The following is a 20,927-nucleotide window of genomic DNA, read 5'->3' as shown; positions in this document are numbered from 1 at the left end:
AGGCATCCTGACTCCAGCAGGAGCCCTACCAGGGCCGCCCTGGCCCTCCTGACGGGCCTGGCCTGGCGTAGTGGAAGGGGGCCCTCAGTGTGGGCCCTGAGGCTCTGCTTGAACTTTCTCCTAGAAGCTGGAAATGGAGGAGGTTTCTCCACACGCCTCTGACTGAGCTGAGGGAAGGGAGGGGTCAGAGACACCGGGAGCCCCCGCACCCACTGAAGTGTAAGGGGACAAGGTGGGGAGGAAGAGAGGGCAGGGTGAGGCCAAGGGAGCACCGAGGGGAGGGAGAAGGAGAGGAAGGAACACGGGAGGGGGTGGCCGGGAGAGCTGCCAGCGGTGTTACAAGCAAAGGGTTTTATCGAACACAATATGCCCAGAAATAAAAGGGAGTGAAACAGAAACCCAGCAGCCGATAAGGTGGCAGTGGCAGCAGCGGCAGCCGGGCAGCCGGGTATGGAATTACTGCAGTGACCTTGAGCCAGACCCTGTCAGCTGGAGGGAAGGACACTGAGAAGGCCAGGCCGAGAGGCCAATTCAGAGATGGGGAGAGGGTGGGGGAGGCGGGAGGCAGGAGGATACGGGCTGGGGGATGGGGCGGGGCAGGCCCCGGGGGCAAGAGCATCAGCTCTCTCCTGTGTACGGGGTACCAAGAAGAACTTCACAAGGGACAGGAGCCTGCTCTTCTCAGGGCCCACAGCACTGGCGGATCTGTCAGGACTAAGGAAGCAGATGGCGTTCCCAGAGTGGGGATTCAGGGAGATGGGAGGAGCCCAGACATGCTGAGTCACGTGCATGCGTTACCCAGAGACTGTGTGTGCCCCACGGGCCCGCACCCCTCTTACCCAGAGACTGTGTGTGCCCCACGGGCCCGCACCCCTCTTACCCAGAGACTGTGTGTCCCCCACGGGCCCGCACCCCTCTTACCCAGAGACTGTGTGTGCCCCACGGGCCCGCACCCCTCTTACCCAGAGACTGTGTGTCCCCCACGGGCCCGCACCCTTCTTACCCAGAGACTGTGTGTCCCCTACGGGCCCGCACCCCTCTCACCCAGAGACTGTGTGTCCCCCACGGGCCCGCACCCCTCTCACCCAGAGACTGTGTGTGCCCCATGGGCCCGCACCCCTCCCATCCTCTGCTAAGGCGGCTCTAGTGCCAGGCCCTTCCCCCCAGTCAGGTCCAGCTCGGGCAGTGGGAGGAGTGGCAGTGCCCTAACTCTTGCTGCAGGAGGGACAAGAGGAGTGAGCCCTAGCTCTAAGCTTAAGTCAGCCCAAAGGTAGATGTGTCTTGGGGGCACTGGAGTTGGGTGGGGGCTGTCCTGAGGCTAGAGGTGCAACAGGGGCTGAGGAGGAGTGGGCAGGAGTCTGTGCGGAATGCCACCAAAGATGCTAGTCCCAGGATGGGGAGCGAGCCCCAGGAGGCCCCCTTCTTGGGGGCTGTAGGGAGGGAGGGGAGGCAGGCAAGATGCCTCCAGGTTCCTCTGTGACCCTGCCCTCCTCGTCCTTCTCCCGGGGACCTGGAAGGGAGACTAAGCCCCAAGCCTTTCATGCCAGGCACCACCGCTGATGATGGGAGCTTACCTCTGGTGCAGGCTCCCTTGGCCCCAGCCCCGGGACCACGAGCAGCCTCTGCAGTGACCCTCCAACCTGCGCAGCAGGGGGATGGCACAGCCTCGGGAGTACCCCCAGAGCCATCCACCACGGACCCTCGTCCTGGAGACCCACCCTCTCCCAGGAGGCACAGACCCCTCGGAAGGGCGGCTCAGGGTCCCCAGAATGGGCGGCTGCTCTGCCTCCTGCCTGCTTGTCTTCTGGACGCCAGGCAGCACTCAGGAGGAAAGTTGCTCAGCTGGCCAGGCAGGTCTGCCTCAGCAGTAACAGGACACAGGAGGAAGTGCAGGGCATGTTAACCCCTTCCTGCTGGCCAGGCAGGCAGCACCTTCGGAGGTGGGAGGCCTGCCTGCTGGCTGTCCCCAGGAGGTGCAGATCTGGAGCCAGTGCTGGTGACCCACTCCCACTCTGCGGTGAGTTAACCCTTCCTCTGCCTCCTCAGGGGAAATGAAGGGTGGGGAGGGGAGGCTCCAACACCCACCCCACCCCTATATTCCTCCTCTGGGCCAAGACCACCATTCCCTGGGGTCGGCCCTTTGGTGGAGTACTGCCTTGTGTGGGCTTCCATCTGGTCCCCTTGGCAACTCTGAAGGGGGCATTAGGACTTCAGGCACAGCGCCCTCTCTGTGTCTCTGACACGGGATCGGATCGGAGTGCCCTGCTCTCTCCAAACCTCCTCCCGTGTCTCAACTGGAGGATGCTTGAGGCCCATGAGGTCCTTATCAGAAGCACCAAATGCAAAACCAAGTGGGTAGGAGACTGTAGCCACTCTTCAGGTCTCCCCCTCTCCCTTCTGCTGCATCAGCATTTAAGGCCAATAAGCCCACCGTTAGCAAAGTTGTTCTTCAAACTCTGGGAGCCTGGGGCCCACTCTGCACAGGAAGCCTGGCCCAGAATGATTATTACTGACAGAGAAGAATTTATGGTGCTGAGTCTGAGCTGACAGCATGTTTCTTTGCAAGAGTCATTTCTCATCCACTTCATATTTCTCTGAGCAAGGGAGGGAGCAGAAAGTCCAGAGGCTGTTTTTAAGGTAGAAAAAATGGCTCAAAGAGGCCAGGTGGCTTGGCATGGGGAGGGGGATAAGCAGGCTAGAATCCAGAATAATCTCTGGCTGACGACAAAGGGATCTGGCCTTTAGGGTTTAAGGGTGTGGGAGCATGGTCCTCAGGGACTGGGACGAGGCCCTTGGGCCCAGTGGCAGTGTGAGGACCTCAGGGACCCAGGTCCCATGGTGTCTAGTTCTCCTCCTAGTCACATACTTTGTCATTCTTGGTGATGACACTTTGGGAAGACCTGGCTCCAGGAAGATGACCCCAAAAGTGTGGGTCAACAAAGGCCAGAGGCAGGGCCTACGAGGGGTGATGCTCTCTGTCCTGTCACCTGATTCATTCCTTGTCCTGCTACCAATTTGCTCTTCCACTCCGCATCCCACACATCACCTCCCCAGCTGTGTTTCTCTCTCCTCCTGTTGGATGGCTCCAGGAATGGGGAGGAGGGGAATCCAAGGGCAGGTGGGACATGGGAGGACCAGGAGCTGACTTCATCAAGATCTGACATTCAAGACATGGAGGCATAAGGGAAGTGGTAGGAACCTAAAGGTTCTTTATTGATTTGTTTGTTAAGCAGTTTCCCAGAAGGCAGCTCAGGCATGCAAGTCAGGTGCAGAGACGCAAAGGCTCCTTGACATTCTCTTTGGGGCTGAGCTCATCAGCCAGGACCAGCAGGTCGGTCACCAGGGCATCCAGCAGCCCATAGACCTGGAAGGATGGGATGAACATCACAGGCAAAGGTTCACTCTCTGGAAAGCACCTGCACAAGGGAGTAACCCCCATGCTGCGAGATGGATGGACACATCTACACAAGAGGGACAGCTGGAGCGGGGAGACAACTAAAGTTCTGTAGATGAAACTAAACTTTCTGTAGGACTTCTGTTTTTGCAAATAGATTTTTTTTTTTTTTTGCTGCATTGGGTCTTCGTTGCTGCACATGGGCTTTCCCTAGTTGTGGCAAGCAGGGGCTACTCTTCGTTGCAGTGCATGGGCTTCTCATTGCGGTGGCTTCTCTTGTTGCAGAGCACGGGCTCTAGGCGCACAGGCTTCAGTAGGTGCAGCATACGGGCTCAGTAGTTGCAGCACGCGGGCCCTAGAGCGTGCGGGCTTCAGTAGTTGCGGCACGTGGGCTCAGTAGTTGTGGCTCGCAGGCTCAGTAGTGTGGCACACGGGCTTAGTTGCTTCGTGGCATGTGGGATCTTCCCAGACCAGGGATTGAACCTGTGTCCCCTGCATTAGCAGGTGGATTCTTAACCACTGTGCCACCAGGGAAGTCCCAGTTTTATTTTTTGAACCAGTCTGGGGCAGTAATCCTGCACTGCCCCTTGGACATATGGGGACATTAGAGCCTAGAGCGGTTAAAGGGGCAATTCCAGGGAGGCCCAGGGAGCAGTGCCCATTTAGTCCCTTGGGGTGACCCAATTCTACCCTGGCCTCCTGGAGACCAACTTTCCTTCCAGTAAGATCACAGATCCACGTACTGAGATGTCTCCAAGACTGTACCCTGTGGTGGAGCTGGACCACACAAGCCTTAGCAAGTTGATTCTTAATTTCAAAGAGCCAAGCAAGAGACTACCTCACGGGTCCTCAGAGCCCTATGATTACTTTCTAGACCCCATGGAAATCCACAAATCTCAGTGATGTCACCAACAGCAAATGGAGCTTCTGATTAAATGTGATCTGAGTGTTAGCGCAATGCACAATACAATCTCGGCTACCCAGCTGTCCACACCAGAGGAAGACAAAGCATTGCCATTAGACTCCTTGACACATCAAACATGGCTTTGTGGATCTCCCCTCCAAAACCAACAACAATGACAAAGAACAGAACACAACACATAGGTGAATCCCTAAGGACCTACTGCTTAAGAACACATTTTATAAAGTCTCTCCAGCGTTTCAAAACCCTTACACTTGCTGGAAGTTCACTCTACATGGTGCTCACCCAAGGAACACATCTGCCAAGACGCACCTAACACAGAGAAGAAGTGGGAGCAGCAGAAAGGAAAAGGCTTCTGCTCTGTCCCCCCTAGAATCTATTTCAAAATGGCAGCCAGAGTGATCTTCTAAAGCATGAGTCGGACCATATCACTCCTCAATTCAAAACACTGTGTCCTCACAATGGTCTACAAAGCCCCATATGACCCGCTCCCTCTTGGTGGACTCTCTGCCCTTCTGTCCTCCTGGCCCACTCCCTCTTCTGCCCATAGCACTCTTCCTAGATGTCAACGTGGCCACACTTCACTTCCCTTCAACTCTTTGTTTGATGTCACCTTCCAATGAGGCCCACCTACCCCCACCCAGGGCTTCCCCATCCCCCAGCCCTGGTCTCTCTCTTTTTCCCATAGTGCTCATCACCTAACATACCAGAGGTGTTACTTATTCATGAGGTCTGTCTTGAACACTAGGATGCCCTTCACAAGGGCAGCTCTGCTTCCATCACAATGCAGTAGGCACTTATGGTTTGTGGGATAAACAGAATGAATGAGGGAGCCAGGGAGTGGAGGAAGGTATGCAGGGCAGGTGTGAGTGAGGGGAGGGCTGAGTGCCAGGCTCTTGCCCTCACCTCAGTATGCAGCCTCTGGGTGTATTTCTCCATGACCAGGGGATCTATGGGTTCCTGAGACAGGATGATGCTGTCAGGGGCAGGGTCTTCCAAGGAAAGCCTGTCCCGACTTGTAGATTTCATCGGTTTCTTGTCATCCTTTGCTTTGTGCTTCTTGCTGTTTAAACGGTCCTGCTTGGAGAGACAGAGACATGCCCAGCCTTCAGTAGCTCCTGAGGGAGGTCCAGGACTTTCTCAAGAGCAGCTTAGTGGGGAGCAGGGGCATCACGCTGGAGTGACTGCCCACCTTCCGCAGCCCCTCCTATCCCTTCCCCAGCCCACGCCCCCAGGCCCAGACGACGTGCTACCTGCCTCTTTCCCAGGTGGCAGCTTGGCTCCTTTTTTATCATCTTTGTCTTTGATTCCCAACTGCTTCTTTTCTTGAGATGGCCCTTTCCGGTCCTCCTTCCCCACTCTCCCGGAAGTCACCTTCACTTCTGTGACAGGAGGTGATTTTCGATCGGGGGAGGTGAACGGAAGACAAATGGCCTGTGGCCTAGCTGCCCCCACAGGCAGGAACTGGGAGAGCAATGGGCCCTGGGCCAGCAGTGCTCTAGCTATTTGAGAGACTCCCCACAGACTGGGAGCAAGGCCCTGGTTCAGGTGCATGACCTGTGGAACAGGACTGTAGGGCAGGGGTGAGAGGCCCAGGCTCTAGTCCCAGCTCCACCATTTCCCCACGTGCGGGATGGCAAGTCATCTTACCTCTCTGGGACTCCACCTGTAAAACGTGGGGACTGAACTAAGGTGATTGTTAAGGTTGTTTCTAGGTCCCAAATTCTGGCAGCAGATAAAAAGGTAGCAAGAGGCCTACCCCATGGACCAACCTAACGGAGGTTCCACCAGAAGCGTACAAATGTCTGAGGCGCCACTGCCGCCCGGGCAGAGGGACGGGAAGGACTACGCGGAGGTATGGCTGCACAGTGTCTGACCTTGTTCTTCTGGCGTGTGCAGGTAGACGGCCTCCTTCTCAGGCAGGCCCAGCAGAGCCCTCAGCCACAGGGAATGGCTCACCAGGCTGTCAATCACATCTCGCCACAGTTGCAAACTAGAGAGCAAGATATATTGGAGAAAAGCCATCGTCCCTCATTTGCCCTTGAACCTGTAGAGGCTTGGTCCTTCCCTTTCAAGACACTGGTGCCAGGAACTGCCACAGAAGCACCATGCCTCTGTCCAGCCAGCACCCTCACGGGCACCCATGCAAGTGCTGGATTGGGGATCTGGCTTCCCTCGGGTGGTAGCCAAGAAAAAGTGGCCCAAGGATAAGGTTAGATCAGTCTTGAACTAACTCCATCTTGAAACCATGGCTAGAACTGGATCCAGTCCCAGTTGGAGGGGCTAGACTTGCAAAAGATTTCCAGGACAAGGCTCCTGGGGATGTGTTCTGAGGGCCTTGCAAAAGACCCCCCAAGCCTATCCAAGTGAGTTGCAAACAGGCGATGGGAAGACTGGCAACCAAGTGAGGCTTTTCATGGAATAGGTCCTCTTCCCACTGCCCTCTGCTATCTCCTCTGCTCTCAATGAGCATTCCTCCGCTCAGTGAGAAGGAACAAGGAAAGAAGGGGGAAAAGGTCTAGGCGCTTACTCTGCTGTGAATCCTCCCCAGAGGGCAGCTGGCATAGGGAGAGCAGCCGTAGGGGCTGCTGCGGCAGCTGCCAGGCCATAGAATGTGTGCAGCACCTTTCAGCAACCTGATCTCAAAGAGAGCTCAGCCCCCTTGAGTCCTGGGACTGCTTGCCCAGAACCCCTGGCCACACGCCGCAAAGGGGAAGGGATGGGAGCAGCTCTCCTGGTGGCGGTACCTACCACATCTGGTACAGGAAGTCGGACTGCAACGGCCGCGGTTCCTGGCACAGCTCCAGGGCCGCTATATTGAGCCTGATTAGGGCATCTTCTCTCTGGTTCTCCTCAGGGAGTGCCATCACTACCTGGCCGGTCAGAGGTACCATGGGCAACCGTTCTGCCCAGGACACCAGGGGCTCCTGTGTCCTCTACTAACAGGTGTGGTGTGGTAAGGGCAGGTGGCCAGGAGGGGATGCAGCCATGGAGAGTCTGTCTGGGTGCCTTCTGTGGGAGCCTGGGCCCTCCCTCAGAAATCTGTACCCATGAACCCCTTTCCAAGGTTTGCCAGGGTCAGAGAAGGAGCCCCTCCTGCACCACAGTGGCCTAGGCACCCAAGATAAAGAGAGATGACCAAGAGATTGCTTTCTCCGGGCCCTCAGAAGGTTGTTTCTCTGCCCCTGGGGGTGGGAGGGGCTGCTGGGGCAGCTCAGGCCAGAAGCACCGGCACCTGGCTATGCCTGGGCCCTTCTCCACGAACACTCCCAGGGCTGGGGAGGCACCTTTCTGAAGTCCTCCAGGCAGAGGTTCCACTCTGGTGGGGGAAGGCCGTCCAGCTCCCTGGAGCTCCTGACACTCTCCAGGTCTGGGCTCGCCTCCACCAGGATCTCCTCCATGATGCTCTTCCGCTGAGAACCCGGACCACTCTTCTGGGACCCAACAGGATCTCGGGAGTCCCTGAGGGCCTCGCTCTCCTGCCGGGGCGGTCGGGAGTCCAACGCTGGGCTCTTAAGGTGCGCAGAAGACTCGGCCTTCATCGAGGCCTCCTCCCAATAGGCTGACGGGGCCGCAGCAGCCTGGGCCCTGGGACTGAGGTGCTCCTCCTCGCCCGGCCTGGCCTCCTCAGCCTTGGGGGGCAGGATGGTGTACTGGCACCACAGTCTGTGCAGGTTTTGCACCACTTGGTGCTGGTAATGCAGCTGCAGCAGAGGCAAGGGAAGACACGTGATGGGGAGGCTGCAACATGGGGGACCCAGAGCCCAAGCCAGCCTGCTCCAGCTTCCCGTTCCCTCGAGAGCGCCGATGGAGGCGGCAAGAGGAGGCTGGCAGGAGCTGCTGGGCCCAGAGGGGCTCCCCACTTCCCTTTCCACCTAAGCATCTCTAACGTAAAGCTTTTTATACATTTGGGCTTCCGAGGAAGATTGAGTTTGAATTAAGACGTTTTTGAAGCTCCGTTATCACCAAGCATCCACTTACACTAGCTAAGGTATCTTGGGCAAATGACTTAAGCTCCCTGGACCTCGGTTTCTCCCATATAAAATGAGGATAGAAATAGTACCCATCTCACAGGACTGCTGTGGAGAAACTGAGTGACTCGCGGGAGATGCTAGGAACAGGTCCTGGCACATCAAAGGGTTTGCTACTACCTTCTCCCAGGGCACGCGCGAGGGGCAGGGGCCAGCGCTGGGCCTGTACCCGAGGGTTCCTACGGTGGAACAAGTCCTCCTCGGTGAGACAGGCGTCCACAGGTGACTGTGCACGCTCCGGGGTCAGGATCCCCCTCAGCAGCTCCTGTAGCATGCTCTCCACGACGGTGACTGCCTCGTGGGAAGCCAGCTTGTTCTGAGGAAGGGAAGGTGGCATAAGCGGCAGCTCAGGCTTTCAAAACCCGTGTTACATCCTTGGGGCCGCACGGTTTGGGCCCTGCTGAGAATGTGGCTTGGCCACATGGTCAGTGTCACAGAAATAGTAGAGGGGCATCTTGTGAGAAAGGCTGGTCCTATAGTCAGCAAGTAAAGCAGACATTACATTTGTCAAAATCACCTTTGTTCACCAAGGGTTGAGCCCCAGCTGAAGTAGCTGGCTTGTGTCTGGGGGCCACGATGAATAAAAAAGCACAGCTTTCTCCAGAATCCCACAAAGCACAGCACCAGATGGCCAGGCTATGAGATGGACTGGGGCCGGCAGATTCCCAGTTCCCACCTCATACTCACTCCTGGGTGCCGGCCCCACTAGTTAAATTGTTCTCTCTGGTTTTGCCTGGTTTTGAAGTCATGCCAGCTAAATGCAATTCCACTGGATAGTACCAGACAACAGCGAACAGATACAGTACCGGTGCAGAGGGTCATTCGTTGTGTTTGTACTCAGATAAGTACTTCCATGCAGTCTGCATCTTAAGGCCCAGTCTCATTTCTTTCTAATGCAGTGGGGCCGAGCATGGTGGACCTCAAAGCCGCCCCTTCTCTTGCCTGCCCGCCCATCTTTTATATCACAAAGCCCCGAGCAGCGTGTTTTGAGCAAGAGTGTGTTTTTGAAAAATTCACCTCTCGGGCTGGGAGAGACAAGATCCCTGCAGGCAGTGCCAGGAAGAACACCAGGTTAACCTACCTAGTGTGCACAGGGGCCAAGATCCCGGGTCCCTTACCTCCAATAACTTCCTCTCATCCCTAAAAATGTCCTGGGTCAGGGAGACTGCATGGAGATTGACCTGTAGGAGAGCACCTCCTAATAGGGTGGGGTGGGTTCCAAACTCCCAACACTCCCTGAAGATCCCAGCATTCAAAGACTTAAAGAAGAAGGTAAAGTTTCTGGTTTCTCCAGGCAGAATCACACCTGAGAGGGACAGAGAAAGAGGTTTTCACCAAGTAGAAGCCACTGAGCCCCAAGCCTGCATGTATAAAGCTAACTAAGCCCTGGTTAGGGTGACCAACTGTCCCAGCTTGCGCAGGACTGAGGGCTTTCTTGGGATGTGGGACTTTCAGTGCTAAAACCGGGAATGTCCCGGGCAAGAGGGGCAGGTGGTCCTCCCAGCCTCAGGCCTGTGCGTATGGGTAACTGAACATCTAGAATGCTTCTGCTCCCCGCTGTGTTCTGCTTCCCCCAGGTGGCTCACTCCCCTGTGTTCTCAAGCGTTCCACCGTTCCCCCAGCTGCCAGGAACAGTTAGGAGACAACACACTTCCCAGGATGGGCGGGACAGGCGGGAAGAGGGGCTCACACTTGCAGGAGCTGGGCATTAGCTAGACTTTGGCTGCAGGAGGGGTGAGTGGGGCAGCTTTTCCCGATTGGGTACCTTCCCGATTGTTGAAGTAAAACCGCTGCATCCTATTCCTCTTCAGGTCTTGGAAAGAGTCCAGCTGGGACCTCCGCCGCCAGTCATACCAAACGGCCACTGTGCCATTATTGACCACGGTCAGTTCTGAAGATGCTTTCTCCCCTTCTAGAGTTTCAAAGGTCAAGCGGACAGCAATTCCAACATGCCTCTGGGGAGGGAAGAGGCATGAGAGATGTCTCTGTGGGAGGTCCTGGCCTAGGGTGACCAACTCAGCCTGCTTTGCCGGGACTTTTCCGGGTTTGGCACTGGAAGTCTCCTGGGCCTGGCCACTCTCAAACAGATAGGTATCATACCCCAAAAGTGGCTGTCCCTGCCGTCAGCAGTAAGGAGAGGAGATAAAACAGATTTTTAAAAACATTTCTGCTCCTTAGCATCTGAAGAATATTTTAGAACCTTCTTAAAGCCATACCTGTCTGAGAAGGTCTGCTTATTTACATGTTTGGGACTAGGTACAAACTGGGTGGCTTGTGACACTCTCTTTTCGGCCTTGTGACACTCTCTTTTCAGCCTCGTGACACGCTCTTTTCAGCCTTGTGACTTTATTCTGGCTCAAGTTAGCATTGCTGTTACCATTTTCAGACATATACTGAAAGCATGACCAGATAAAAAGTCAAATAGGAGACCGTGCAGGCTCCTTGTGACTGCCACAGTCACCCTGGGACTGCCCCACAAGGGAGGCCCTGCCAGCAGGTGGGTGAGGGTGAAGGCAGTGTTACCTTGTCCTCTGGGTTACTGCCTCGGATCCAGCAGGCTGGCTTCCCACAGAACAGCAGAGAAGGGCCAAGAATAGGCATAGGGACCACATCAGGGTAATTGGCCAATACGTCTCTGTAAGAAAAAGCAATGACTTATTTTCCCTGAGTCTGCCACAGTCTTGCCACATGGAGCCCACGGAAATGGCTGCCAGAAAATCTGGAGATGTGCCCGGCTCTGCCCTCCAGTGGAGCATCATCGGCTCCATCCTGCTCCGGTCCTGTAGTGGGAGGTTCTTGGACATAAAGAGGCTCTTCACGCAGAGCCACTCAGCCCTGGGAGAGTCTGGAGGGGCCCCATTTATGAGCAAAGGAATGTCTAGGAAATCTCCACTAGGAGTTGGTTGCTGGGAGAGAACAGATGGCAATAGTAAAGCGAGCACAGGTGTTCCTTCGAATGGGCTAGAGGAGGGGGTGACAGCCACTAGCGAGAGGCTGGGATGCAGGCACCCTGATTTCAGGGAGGGAAGCTTGCCCTACAATACTTGAAGGTGCTGGGGAAGCCACACTCCCCAACCGCTCTCCCTAGGGCCCAGGCCCAACTCACAAGTGCACTGTGTCTTCAGAGGAGCTTTCCTGGCTCCTTTCAAACACTGAATAGTCTTCCACCGTAACAGTGGAGAAAGGCCGCCCTTTGCCCACCACCTCCAGGCCATCAATATCCTCAGAGAGACAGAGAAGGAAAGGTTAGCTGACTGAAGACAGGCACCACCCTGAGGGGCCTCAGACTAGGCACAGACTACCAACCTGCTGGCTAAAATCCAGCTCTGCCATGATGCTCTGCAGTTCCTTGCGTCGGTAGGTCAGAAACAGACTCCGATCCCAGGTGTAGCGGTACCAAGCATCCTTCTGGGCTGGCAATCCTAGAGCAGGGTCCAAGGACCCTCAGCACAGGCTGCTGCCACGCCCCCTTCCCCAACCACTTTCAAGGGCTCTGAGAGTGCCCATTCCAGCACCGTTTCTGAAAGAGCTGAAAACACAGCTTCCCTGTGAGCTGGGCTCCCCTCCTCCTGGTCCCACACCTACTGCCTCAGCAGCCCTGCACAGGACTCTTGCAAAATTAGCTTCCAAACCATCAAATCTTTGGATTATAATAAAAGTAACAATAGCAGCTACCTTTTATTGAGTGTTTAACAATGGGCCAGAACCTCTTAATACACATCATGTCTCATTTAACCGTCTCACAACCCCATGAGTATTTTACAGATAGGGAAACTGAGGACCAGAGAGGTTAAATAACTCGCTGGTGTTCACAAACTCAACATAGCTGGGATCTGAACCCAGACAGTCTGGCAGCCTTTAAAGCAGTGCTGCCCATTAGAAATATGATGCACACCACAAATGCAAGCCATGTATGCAATTTAAAATTTTCCAGATGCCATGTCTAAAATGGTAAAAAAAACCCAGATGGAATTAATTTTAATAATATAGTTTAACCCAATATATTAAAAATCTTATCTCAACACGTAATCAATACAAAAATTATTAATAAAATCTATTTTTTCGAACTGATCTTCGAAACCCAGTGCAATGCTTACACTTACAGCACATCTCAGTTCAGACCGGCCACTTTCCAGGTGCTCAGCAGCCACGGTGGCTCAGCTGCAGTAAGGACAGCACCGCCCTAGAGCCCAGGCTTCTGCCTGCTCCTCCCACCACGGCTACCGCGGTCTTACTGAAGAGAGGACTGAACCTCCACACCAGAGCCCTGATCTTTCACCCCTAGCCGGTCACATTTACAGCCCGCTACTTACCCATCTCCACCTGGATGGAGCGGGGCTTCCCGATGTGAGTGATGGGTTCCACGAGGCCACGCTGAGTTTTTGTCTTTGTCATTACCAGACCCATCATTTCATCTCCCAAGTATTCCAGTCGACTCCAGAACCCAGTGGTCAATCCACAGCCCTGGTGATGGAGGATAGATGAGTCAGACCACCTGAGCACCTTGGAGAGAGGCTGGTGGGGAGCCTGGGGAGACAAGAGCTCCACAGAGTACAGATGCTCCCTCTGGAGCACTGCTCTGCACTGGATAGATTTTTTTTTTTGTCCCCAGCTGTCCAGACCCCTCCCACAGGGTACCTGGGAATGCTGTCCTTACCCTCCCATCAGGCCGTGTTGGCAGTGTTCGGTCAAGGAGCTCCCGTTCCTCCTGGATCTTTCTGTAGGTCTCCCCCGTGTGCATCAGCAGCTCACCGACTGGCTTCTTCAGCCGTTCTAGCAAGAGAGCCAAGAATGCAGTCCTGCCACCAAATCAGAACAGGGGCCCGAGCTCTCTGCACTGATCAGCTCCAGTCACTGGGCTGATTTCACGACCCACTAAGAGCAAGAAGCACTTGGGAGTATTCAGCACAAATGTGATCAGCCTGAATCCAGGTTCTGGAGGTGGAGGGAGAGAAAAAACACAGCAGCAGAGCCTTGATGCCATATGAGGCCAGGCAGGAGCCCTGTCCGCTCTGCTCACCACTGAGGGTTTCCTGCTGCTTCTTCCGAAGGGCTATGTTGCGCTGCCAGTTTTTCAGAAAGTTGTGCTGAAGAGGTGGGGCCCAGGGAGGATGTGCCTTCTCTTCTTTTGGGGCTTCCTGCTTCGGCTCTTCTTTAGCTGAGATGAGGGTCATCAGACAGGGTGGGGTGTGTATCAGCTCAGCCAGCTGAAAAGAGCAACGTGAGTGTGGAGGGCAGGGGAAGGCGTTGAACCGGGGCGGAGCAGACTTCTCCAGGCCAAAATCCCTGCTGTCCTCCCACTCTGCTGAGTCCCTCCTTTCCAGGACCCCAAGGTAGCAAGTGACAGAAAGCAAATCGCAGAACAAGGGGGGCTTGGAAGCTGCTGTCAGTCCCCTCTCGCCTAGAATGGGAACGCTTGTTCTAAGATTGTGGTCAACGTCCTTTAATGTGTCTGTCCTCCTTACAGCTGGTGTTGACACCCTCACCTGCTGCACGACTGAGCCATTTTTATTGGACCCCAGGCCTCTTAGCACCTGACCAATCAGAGATTCTTTGCCTGGAACCAGAGAATTAAAGAAACTGAAAGACAGACAGACTCTCCATGTGGCCCTGGGAGCTGTGGGGAGCCACCTTCCTCCACCATGTGGACTGAGGAGGAGAGCAGGCCAGCCTTTCGAGAAGGGGAAATAAGGCCGGGGCACAGAGGAGCAGAGGGCAATGAGGGAGCGCGGGCTCAGTCTGACGGGAGCCAGACGTACTCTCGCCTTTGGGTTCCTCAAGGCACTTCTGTCTCCTTATAGTGAATTCCTGACTTCAGCTGAAGCTAGCCTATGTTGGCTGCATTATTTGGGGGGAAGGGTCACTTATCACCTCAGATTCTGGGGCCCAGAGCCTGGACTCTCTCTGTAACTCCAGTCCTGCTGGACTCTGCCAGGTGGTAAGACCGCAATGACATCAGTGACTTCTCTCCCCCGGGCAGCTCTGTACAAACGAACCTGGGTGTTCCCTCGAGCAACTGCAATTCTCTTAAAGTCCTGGAGACTCCCCAAGATGTGGTGGGGCAGGATCTGGTCACTGCCATGGAGGATGTCACCCGGCCCTGGGGGTAAAAAGAAGAGGGGGGAAGGTAAGCTATAGCCAGCTGGTATAAACGATTCAAGAGGCTACTCTCTGATGAGGACCCGGCATTCTCTCCAGGATGACCCATGAATTCAGATGCCAGGGCCAAGGCTGGGCATACCAGAGTAGTCCAGGGGCTTCGTGGCTGCATCTGGAGTAGCAGGATGTGCTACTAAGTGGCAGACCTTCTTCCTATGATCCTTGGGTTTGAGTTTACGGATGATAAGTTTCTGGGTAATTACAGGTTTATCTTCTGTTTCAATAAGGCGAGGAATATGTTGCTAAAAAGAAATAAAACGAGGAGATTCCACATGAGATCAGAAGGAGGAAAAACACCACCCTTCTCCTCTGTCCTAATTCTTGGTGGAATTCCTGAAGGCGGACAAATCTGTTTCTCTAGATCTCTAGATCTGTCCATATGTTCTGTCGAGGAAATGCCTGTGTAACAGCTATGAGGCTTAGTAACATCCTGGAAAAAAAAAAAAATAACATCTCATGCCTCCAGATAGTTCAGGTGAGAAGTGGCTGACTCTCCCGGGGAAAGCAGGGGGTTATCCACATCTGTAACTTTGCTTCTTAAACTCATTTTCCCTTATGTGAAATGGGGATGGCAGCACTTGCCTCTATGGGAAGCAAATTACTTCATTCTCTCTTCCCTGTGGTTCTATATGAATCTTAGAAATATTAAACAAACAACATGGTAAATTCCTTTAGATGCAAAAGTGAACAGATTTATGTTTGATGGATTTTTCCATGGAATTAGACACTCTCTCTGAGTAGGGAGGCAGTGGACATGGTTGAAGTTCTAGACAGCCCAGGTGGCAAGGAGAAGTTCCTGCAGGAAGGGATCCCTGGACTTCATCCTTACCTTCCTCAAGTCTTCCTTCTTAATGGCTAAGGCAAGAATGTCATCTCCTTGTAGGACATTGCTAACAGGTTCAGGTTCTTCCTGAATGGGGGGTGTGGGCTGTTCAGGTACCTTTGCCCGCTTCTTTTCTGAAGAGGAGCAGAAAGTTCAAGTGCTTAAAAATAGATATATATTAGACTTCATGGTGGGGGTGTAAAGCTAGCCACCTGGATGGACAGCAGAGGCTGCCAAGGTGGCCTGGGCAGTACTTTGCTGGGGTGACAGGAGTTCTCTCTTGTAGGTCCCCCCTGCCACCACAGTGACCGAGGCTTCTGTAGCTGGAACTGAGAACAGAAGACGTTCCATTCCAGGCTGTGCTATTTATAAGCTGGACAACCTTGGGTACATCACTTAACCTCTCTTGGTCTCAGTCCTCTCTTTTGTAAAACGAGGAAGCTGGACTAAACCACTGGTTCCCAAATATTAGTCAGGTGTCTGTCTCAGAATCTCCTGGGGGTTTTACAAATACAGCTTCCTGGCTCCTGTGCTTTTAAAACTCCCTAGGTGGCTCTGATGCACAGTGCTTTGGGACAACTGGATGAGATGCTTTCTTAGCCTCTGATCCATTCTTCTGGGTGAAGGCATTGAGTTTCCTAAGACACTGATGAAAATTCAGATGCTCTGGGGAAAGCAGAACGTTTACCACTGACCATTTACTTCACATTCTTCACTTAACAAATACTGTTTAAGCATCTTCTACATGTCAGGCACCGTGCTAGGTTTTGAGGATACAAGGCAAAGTCTTAGGCTTCAAAGAGCACATGCCCATGGGAGACAAGACTGTCAAACAGACTGAAGTAGGGTGACTATGGGAGCATCCAGGGGACGCCAGTCTGGTGTGTGGGGTGGTCAGGGAGGGCTTCCTAAGGAGGTAATTAGACTGAGAGCTGAAGGATGAAGAGAGACAACGGAAAGAGAATGGAGAACAGGAATTCCAAAGGGCATAGCATGAAGAGGCCTAGAGGCAAGAGAGAATGGAGCACCTGCCTGGAACTCAAAGCATGTGTTTTTAAATAGCTGGAGGGCAGAGAGGTGGGAGGTAGGAAGCAGCGTCTGGAGAGAAAAGTAGGAGCCATATCACTAAGAGCTTAGTGAGCCGTGTAAAGGACTTGTTTTTAGCCTGTGGACCATGACATGGCAAAGAACGGATTAGGGGGTGCAAGACTGAGCACAAGATTATTTAGGAGTCTACTGCGGTGGTGAGGTGGCTGGCGGAAGCAGCTCATGGGCCTGGAGGAAAGTGGAGCCATCTGAGCCTGTATCTTCCATGCGCCATGCCAGAGCACGGTACGGAGAACGCATGGGGCGGAAGCAAGCTTCTCCCCAACGAGGACACATTCCCTGCCTTCCTTCCACAGAGGTGGGTTAACAGTTTCAAATGCATCTCGTTTCTCTGGCTGGTATCCTCCTGTCTGCTGCCCTCTGGTTCAGAAAGCTTAGATATAAGGCCCTACACAAAATAATCAAGAGAAAACCTAAGCACTGTCTTTAATGACTTTAAAACACAACTTGGTTTTGTCCACTGTTTCTCACAGTATTCTAATTTTTAAGAAGCAATATCATTAAAACATCAACACAGGTGTTTCAGTTACCAAAATCAAACTATTTTTTAGAAAATGCCCACATACTCAGTGGCAAAAAAAAACCCCAAGCCAGAATCATTCTAAACATAATTCTAGGGACTTCCCTGGTGGCGCAGTGGTTAAGAATCTGCCTGCCAATGCATGGGACACAGGTTCGAGCCCTGGTCTGGGAAGATCCTACATGCGGCGGAGCAACTAAGCCCGTGAGCCACAACTACTGAGCCTGCACGCCTAGAGCCCGCGAGCCACAGCTAGAGCCCGTGTGCCACAACTACTGAAGCGCGCGCACCTAGAGCCCGTGCTCCGCAACAAGAGAAGCCACCTCAATGAGAAGCCCACGCACCACAACGAAGAGTAGCCCCCGCTCGCCGCAACTAGAAAAAGCCTGCGCGCAGCAACAAAGACCCAACGCAGCCATAAATAAATAAATAAATAAAATTTAAAAATAAAATAAAATAAACATAACTCTAAATTTCGCTATCAGCCAGAGTCTACCTCCTCAGCAGTGGGGTCAGCGGAAACTCAGGAGCATCTACCAGTCAAGCCACATGGCTCTGTGCACACAAACACACATGGGGCCGAATGGCTTGACGGCGAGTTCTGGTCCCATCCCCACCATGTGTGGAGATGCAGACTTAGGTTTTGATCTCTACTTCCCCTCTCCCTTCTACACAGTCACCAAAGTTGGTGGTAGCCCAAGAGAGAATTGGTACTAGTTGAAGGTTCCCTTTTATAGATATTTTGGTATTATTTATATTCTCCAGGAGATTTGCTTCCTCTGTCCATCACCCTGGCTGGTTCTACATCTTCTCAAGGGATTAAACATCTCCAGATATATGCTTTTTACTGATGGGTGTAATACACATAATTACCATGTGTAAATTTATAAACCTTCAACATTGCTGAAGACTTCTGAAATAGTCAGTGAAACTCTGGTCTGAGGTTTTTCTAAGATGGTTACCTTCAATGTAGTGCAATACATGCTCTGCTACTGTATAGTCGGAATGGTGTGTTCTAGTTAATATTCATAGAAAGGATATATACATTTTAAACTTCAATTCACCCTAGAGAATGTGAATATTTACCAAGTACCTTCTATGTACTATAAATTACAGAGAAAATGGTATAAAAGGTTAAGATATGGCTCCTTCTCTTGAGGAACTGAAAGATGCAGCAGACACTAACACACACCAATCATAACCTAAGAGCCTAAATTAGTGGCACAGACAATAGCTTTGGTTACACATCAAAGAAGGAACAGATGGATGCAGATTATAAAGTTAGGGCTCTAAGGAAAGTTTCAGAAGAGCAGCTGCAGGGGTCAGAGGCAGCTTCACCAGTTAAGTTAGACCTTGAAGGACCAGAAGGCCTCGCATAGGCAGAATAGCAAACAGAGGTGTTCCAGGTGAGATCACAATCAGAGCAAAGGTGGAGGCAGGGCTGAGCATGGCATATGTGAGGCATGGTGACACAGAAGGCCTGTAGAGGAGGTGGGGGTGATAGTGGGGATGAGAGGAAAACCAGGGCATCATGGCTTTGTAAACTAAGTCTGAAGCATCTGATCTTCCTCCGTCGGCAAGAAGGAGGTTTGGTTCAGAAGAGTGAGTTGATGAAAGCAGCATTTCAGAGTGACTCATCCTATGAGTGTAAGCCAGGTGGACAGGAGGGGCAGGGACAAGTTGGGGAGGCCAGGCAGGAAGGATGATCCTGTGGGGGTCATTTCAGGGCCTGTGGTAGGTTTCCACAGGTCAGAGTATGTCTCACTACTAAACCTGTAGAGGGCCAGCTATTTCCAGTTCTTTGGTCTGGAAACCCAAGCTGAGTGGGGTTCCTGATGAGCCACACAGCTGGCACTTCGCCCTTGTCCTGACAGCTGTGAGGGGGTCAGAGACCAGCCCCCTTGCATGGGGCAGTCAGATGACACCTCTGCTGGAGCTAGCCCAGGCAGCTGGAAGCAAGGTGCTCAGGTAGGGTGCGAGGGACAGAGTTGGGAGACAGGGAGGGGTGAGCTACGGAGGGAGAAGAAACCTGGACTCTATTTTTTCTGCTTCTCGTTTCGTCTAAATGTTATTCTTTATTAGTGTTGATTAAGGTCTTCAGGAAATTCTGACCTCACAGTTGCACTGGGGGAACCAAGGGAGGGGCTGTCCCTACCAGGGCTGAGCTTTAATTGATGGTGGAGAAGGATCTGGTACTGCTGGGAGTCTTCCCAGTTTCTTAGCAACAACAGCAGGGAGAAACCTAGGAGTCAAAGGGCTCAGGTCCCTAAACAGGTTTAAAGTCACAATATTTGCTTGCCTTTTTGCTATAATTCAGAGTTCTTGGAGAAACACAGCGAAAGATTACAGTTGTTGATTAACTTTATTATATTGGGGGGGGAGGAAGTATTGCCTACTACATTAGAGGCTTCCCCCAAGATATTTAGGAGGAAAAATGTACCTTGCATGCTTCTTTCTTTCCTCACCTTAATGCATGTTCTTAAATGAAGGACTATTTATTTATTTATTTTTAAATTATTATGTTTCTGATTTTATTTTTTTTAATTTTTAAAAAATTTTTACTGAAGTATAGTTGATTTACAATGTTGTGTTAGTTTCAGGTGTACAACACAGTGATTCAGTTATACACACATATATATATAATTTATTCTTTTTCAGATTCTTTTTCCTTATAGTTTATTACAAAATACTGAGTATAGTTCCCCGTGCTATACAGTACATTCAAGGGCTATTTAACAAACTAAATTTCCTCTTATTAAAAATAAATATGCAATGAAAAAAATCTTTCCTTTATTTGTTTACAGCAGAAAGTTCAAATCTGATAAGATCCCCAGAAACTAGGTAAGCAGGAGGCAGTACCTAGGAAGGCCCTTGACTGCCCTTGGGAAAGAAGACCAGCTATTTTTCTCTCTTTCTTTCTTAACTGTTAAAAATTGTATCATGAAAGAGCATCTCAATGTTGCCTACATTGGACTTTTATACTATGAAGAAGCATTAAATAAAGGCATTCTTTCCAGGCCTCCCAGGGAACCCTACTGTCTCCAGGCCTGCCCCCTCCTCACACTGAGCTCGCACCACAATCTGAGGCTGGGTCTCCCCAAGGCCTGCAACGGCATGCCGACTTTCTGACCTAGCATGTAAAGCCAGTTTGTGGTCTGGTCCCTGATCACCTGTGCAGTCCCTTCTGGCTCCTTTCCCCCTTCTCCACACTCACCACCTCTGCCCTGGCCATCAATGTCACAGTTCCATGCCTCAGCTGATGCTGCTCCCTAGGCCTGGAGAAGCAAATCGCTATTTTTTTTTTTTTTTTTTTTTGACTAGCCATAAATGTCATCTTCTTCAGAAAACTATCCCCTCTAACTCTACCATCCAAGGCTTGGGTCAGGTGCTCTGATCCCCCTTAATACCTATGGGCTCCTATATCACAGCCTTTATACTTGATCGGTTTCTCCTCCTCCGTTTCCTTAGGTCTGGGGTCCCACAGTTACCACCGATAGCGTTGTTGCCCAGCACAGTGCCCACACACAGGTATAGGGCACGCCTTGTCCCGTACCCCATTCCCGCGTGATCTTTACCTCCATCCTGGTGTCACCCCCATCCTCCAGGCCCCGTGTCGTGAATCCCAAGAACCCCTGCCCCTGTCTGGCTTTCCTGAGCTCCCAAGGCAGCCAGCGCCAACCTTTCACGCTCTCTGGGGCCTCCAAGAATCTGTTTGTAGGTATTCTAAGGCGGGACTCCTTCTTTAGAGATTTCATGGTGCCGCCCCGGCTGTGAGCGTGGCCCTGCGCCGCCGGGACCCGGAAAAACCGGGCTGTGCGGCAGCTCCCGCGACCCTGCGCGCGCCCGCCCGCCAGAGGCCGCCCGGGCGTCCATAGCAACCAGCGCCCCGAGCGGGGGCGCGCACCCACCAAACAACTTGGGCGGAGACTGCTTGGAAACCACCTTTTTCATCTTGCCGCGCCCACCCGCCA

General features: G+C 52.6%; 1 protein-coding gene and 1 long non-coding RNA gene across 7 annotated transcripts; one reads left to right on the top strand and one right to left on the bottom strand.

Moving 5' to 3' along the window:
* Nucleotides 1–1,209: 1,209 nt before the first annotated feature.
* Nucleotides 1,210–3,322, top strand: LOC103000526 (uncharacterized). 2 transcript variants are annotated; one of them, XR_009006426.1, is made up of 3 exons: nt 1,210–1,270; nt 1,926–2,017; nt 3,234–3,322. It is a non-coding gene; the product is annotated as an uncharacterized LOC103000526 (long non-coding RNA). The 2 variants fall into 2 exon arrangements; XR_450493.2 differs by having other exon boundaries at nt 3,231–3,313.
* On the bottom strand, nt 3,234–20,927 carry MYCBPAP (MYCBP associated protein). Of its 5 annotated transcripts, none has more exons than XM_057536831.1 (19): nt 20,865–20,927; nt 15,336–15,463; nt 14,589–14,748; nt 14,344–14,447; nt 13,368–13,554; nt 13,005–13,120; nt 12,661–12,811; nt 11,654–11,769; nt 11,454–11,569; nt 10,871–10,982; nt 10,113–10,302; nt 9,466–9,653; nt 8,517–8,663; nt 7,604–8,020; nt 7,068–7,189; nt 6,194–6,309; nt 5,574–5,698; nt 5,223–5,393; nt 3,234–3,364 (listed from the first exon to the last, which is right to left on the bottom strand). In XM_057536831.1, exons 1-19 carry the CDS (start codon nt 20,905–20,907, stop codon nt 3,263–3,265), a joined length of 2,811 nt encoding a protein of 936 aa, XP_057392814.1. In that variant the 5' UTR covers nt 20,908–20,927; the 3' UTR covers nt 3,234–3,262. The 5 variants fall into 5 exon arrangements, with proteins under 5 accessions (XP_057392814.1, XP_028020813.1, XP_057392817.1 ...); XM_028165012.2 differs by lacking the exon at nt 20,865–20,927 and adding an exon at nt 20,636–20,742; XM_057536834.1 differs by lacking the exon at nt 20,865–20,927 and adding an exon at nt 20,636–20,742 and having other exon boundaries at nt 5,574–5,723; nt 6,195–6,309.

Source organism: Balaenoptera acutorostrata, chromosome 20 (genome assembly GCF_949987535.1).
Source record: "Balaenoptera acutorostrata chromosome 20, mBalAcu1.1, whole genome shotgun sequence".
NCBI lineage: Eukaryota > Metazoa > Chordata > Mammalia > Artiodactyla > Balaenopteridae > Balaenoptera > Balaenoptera acutorostrata.
This window is presented reverse-complemented; position numbering and strand designations above follow the sequence as displayed.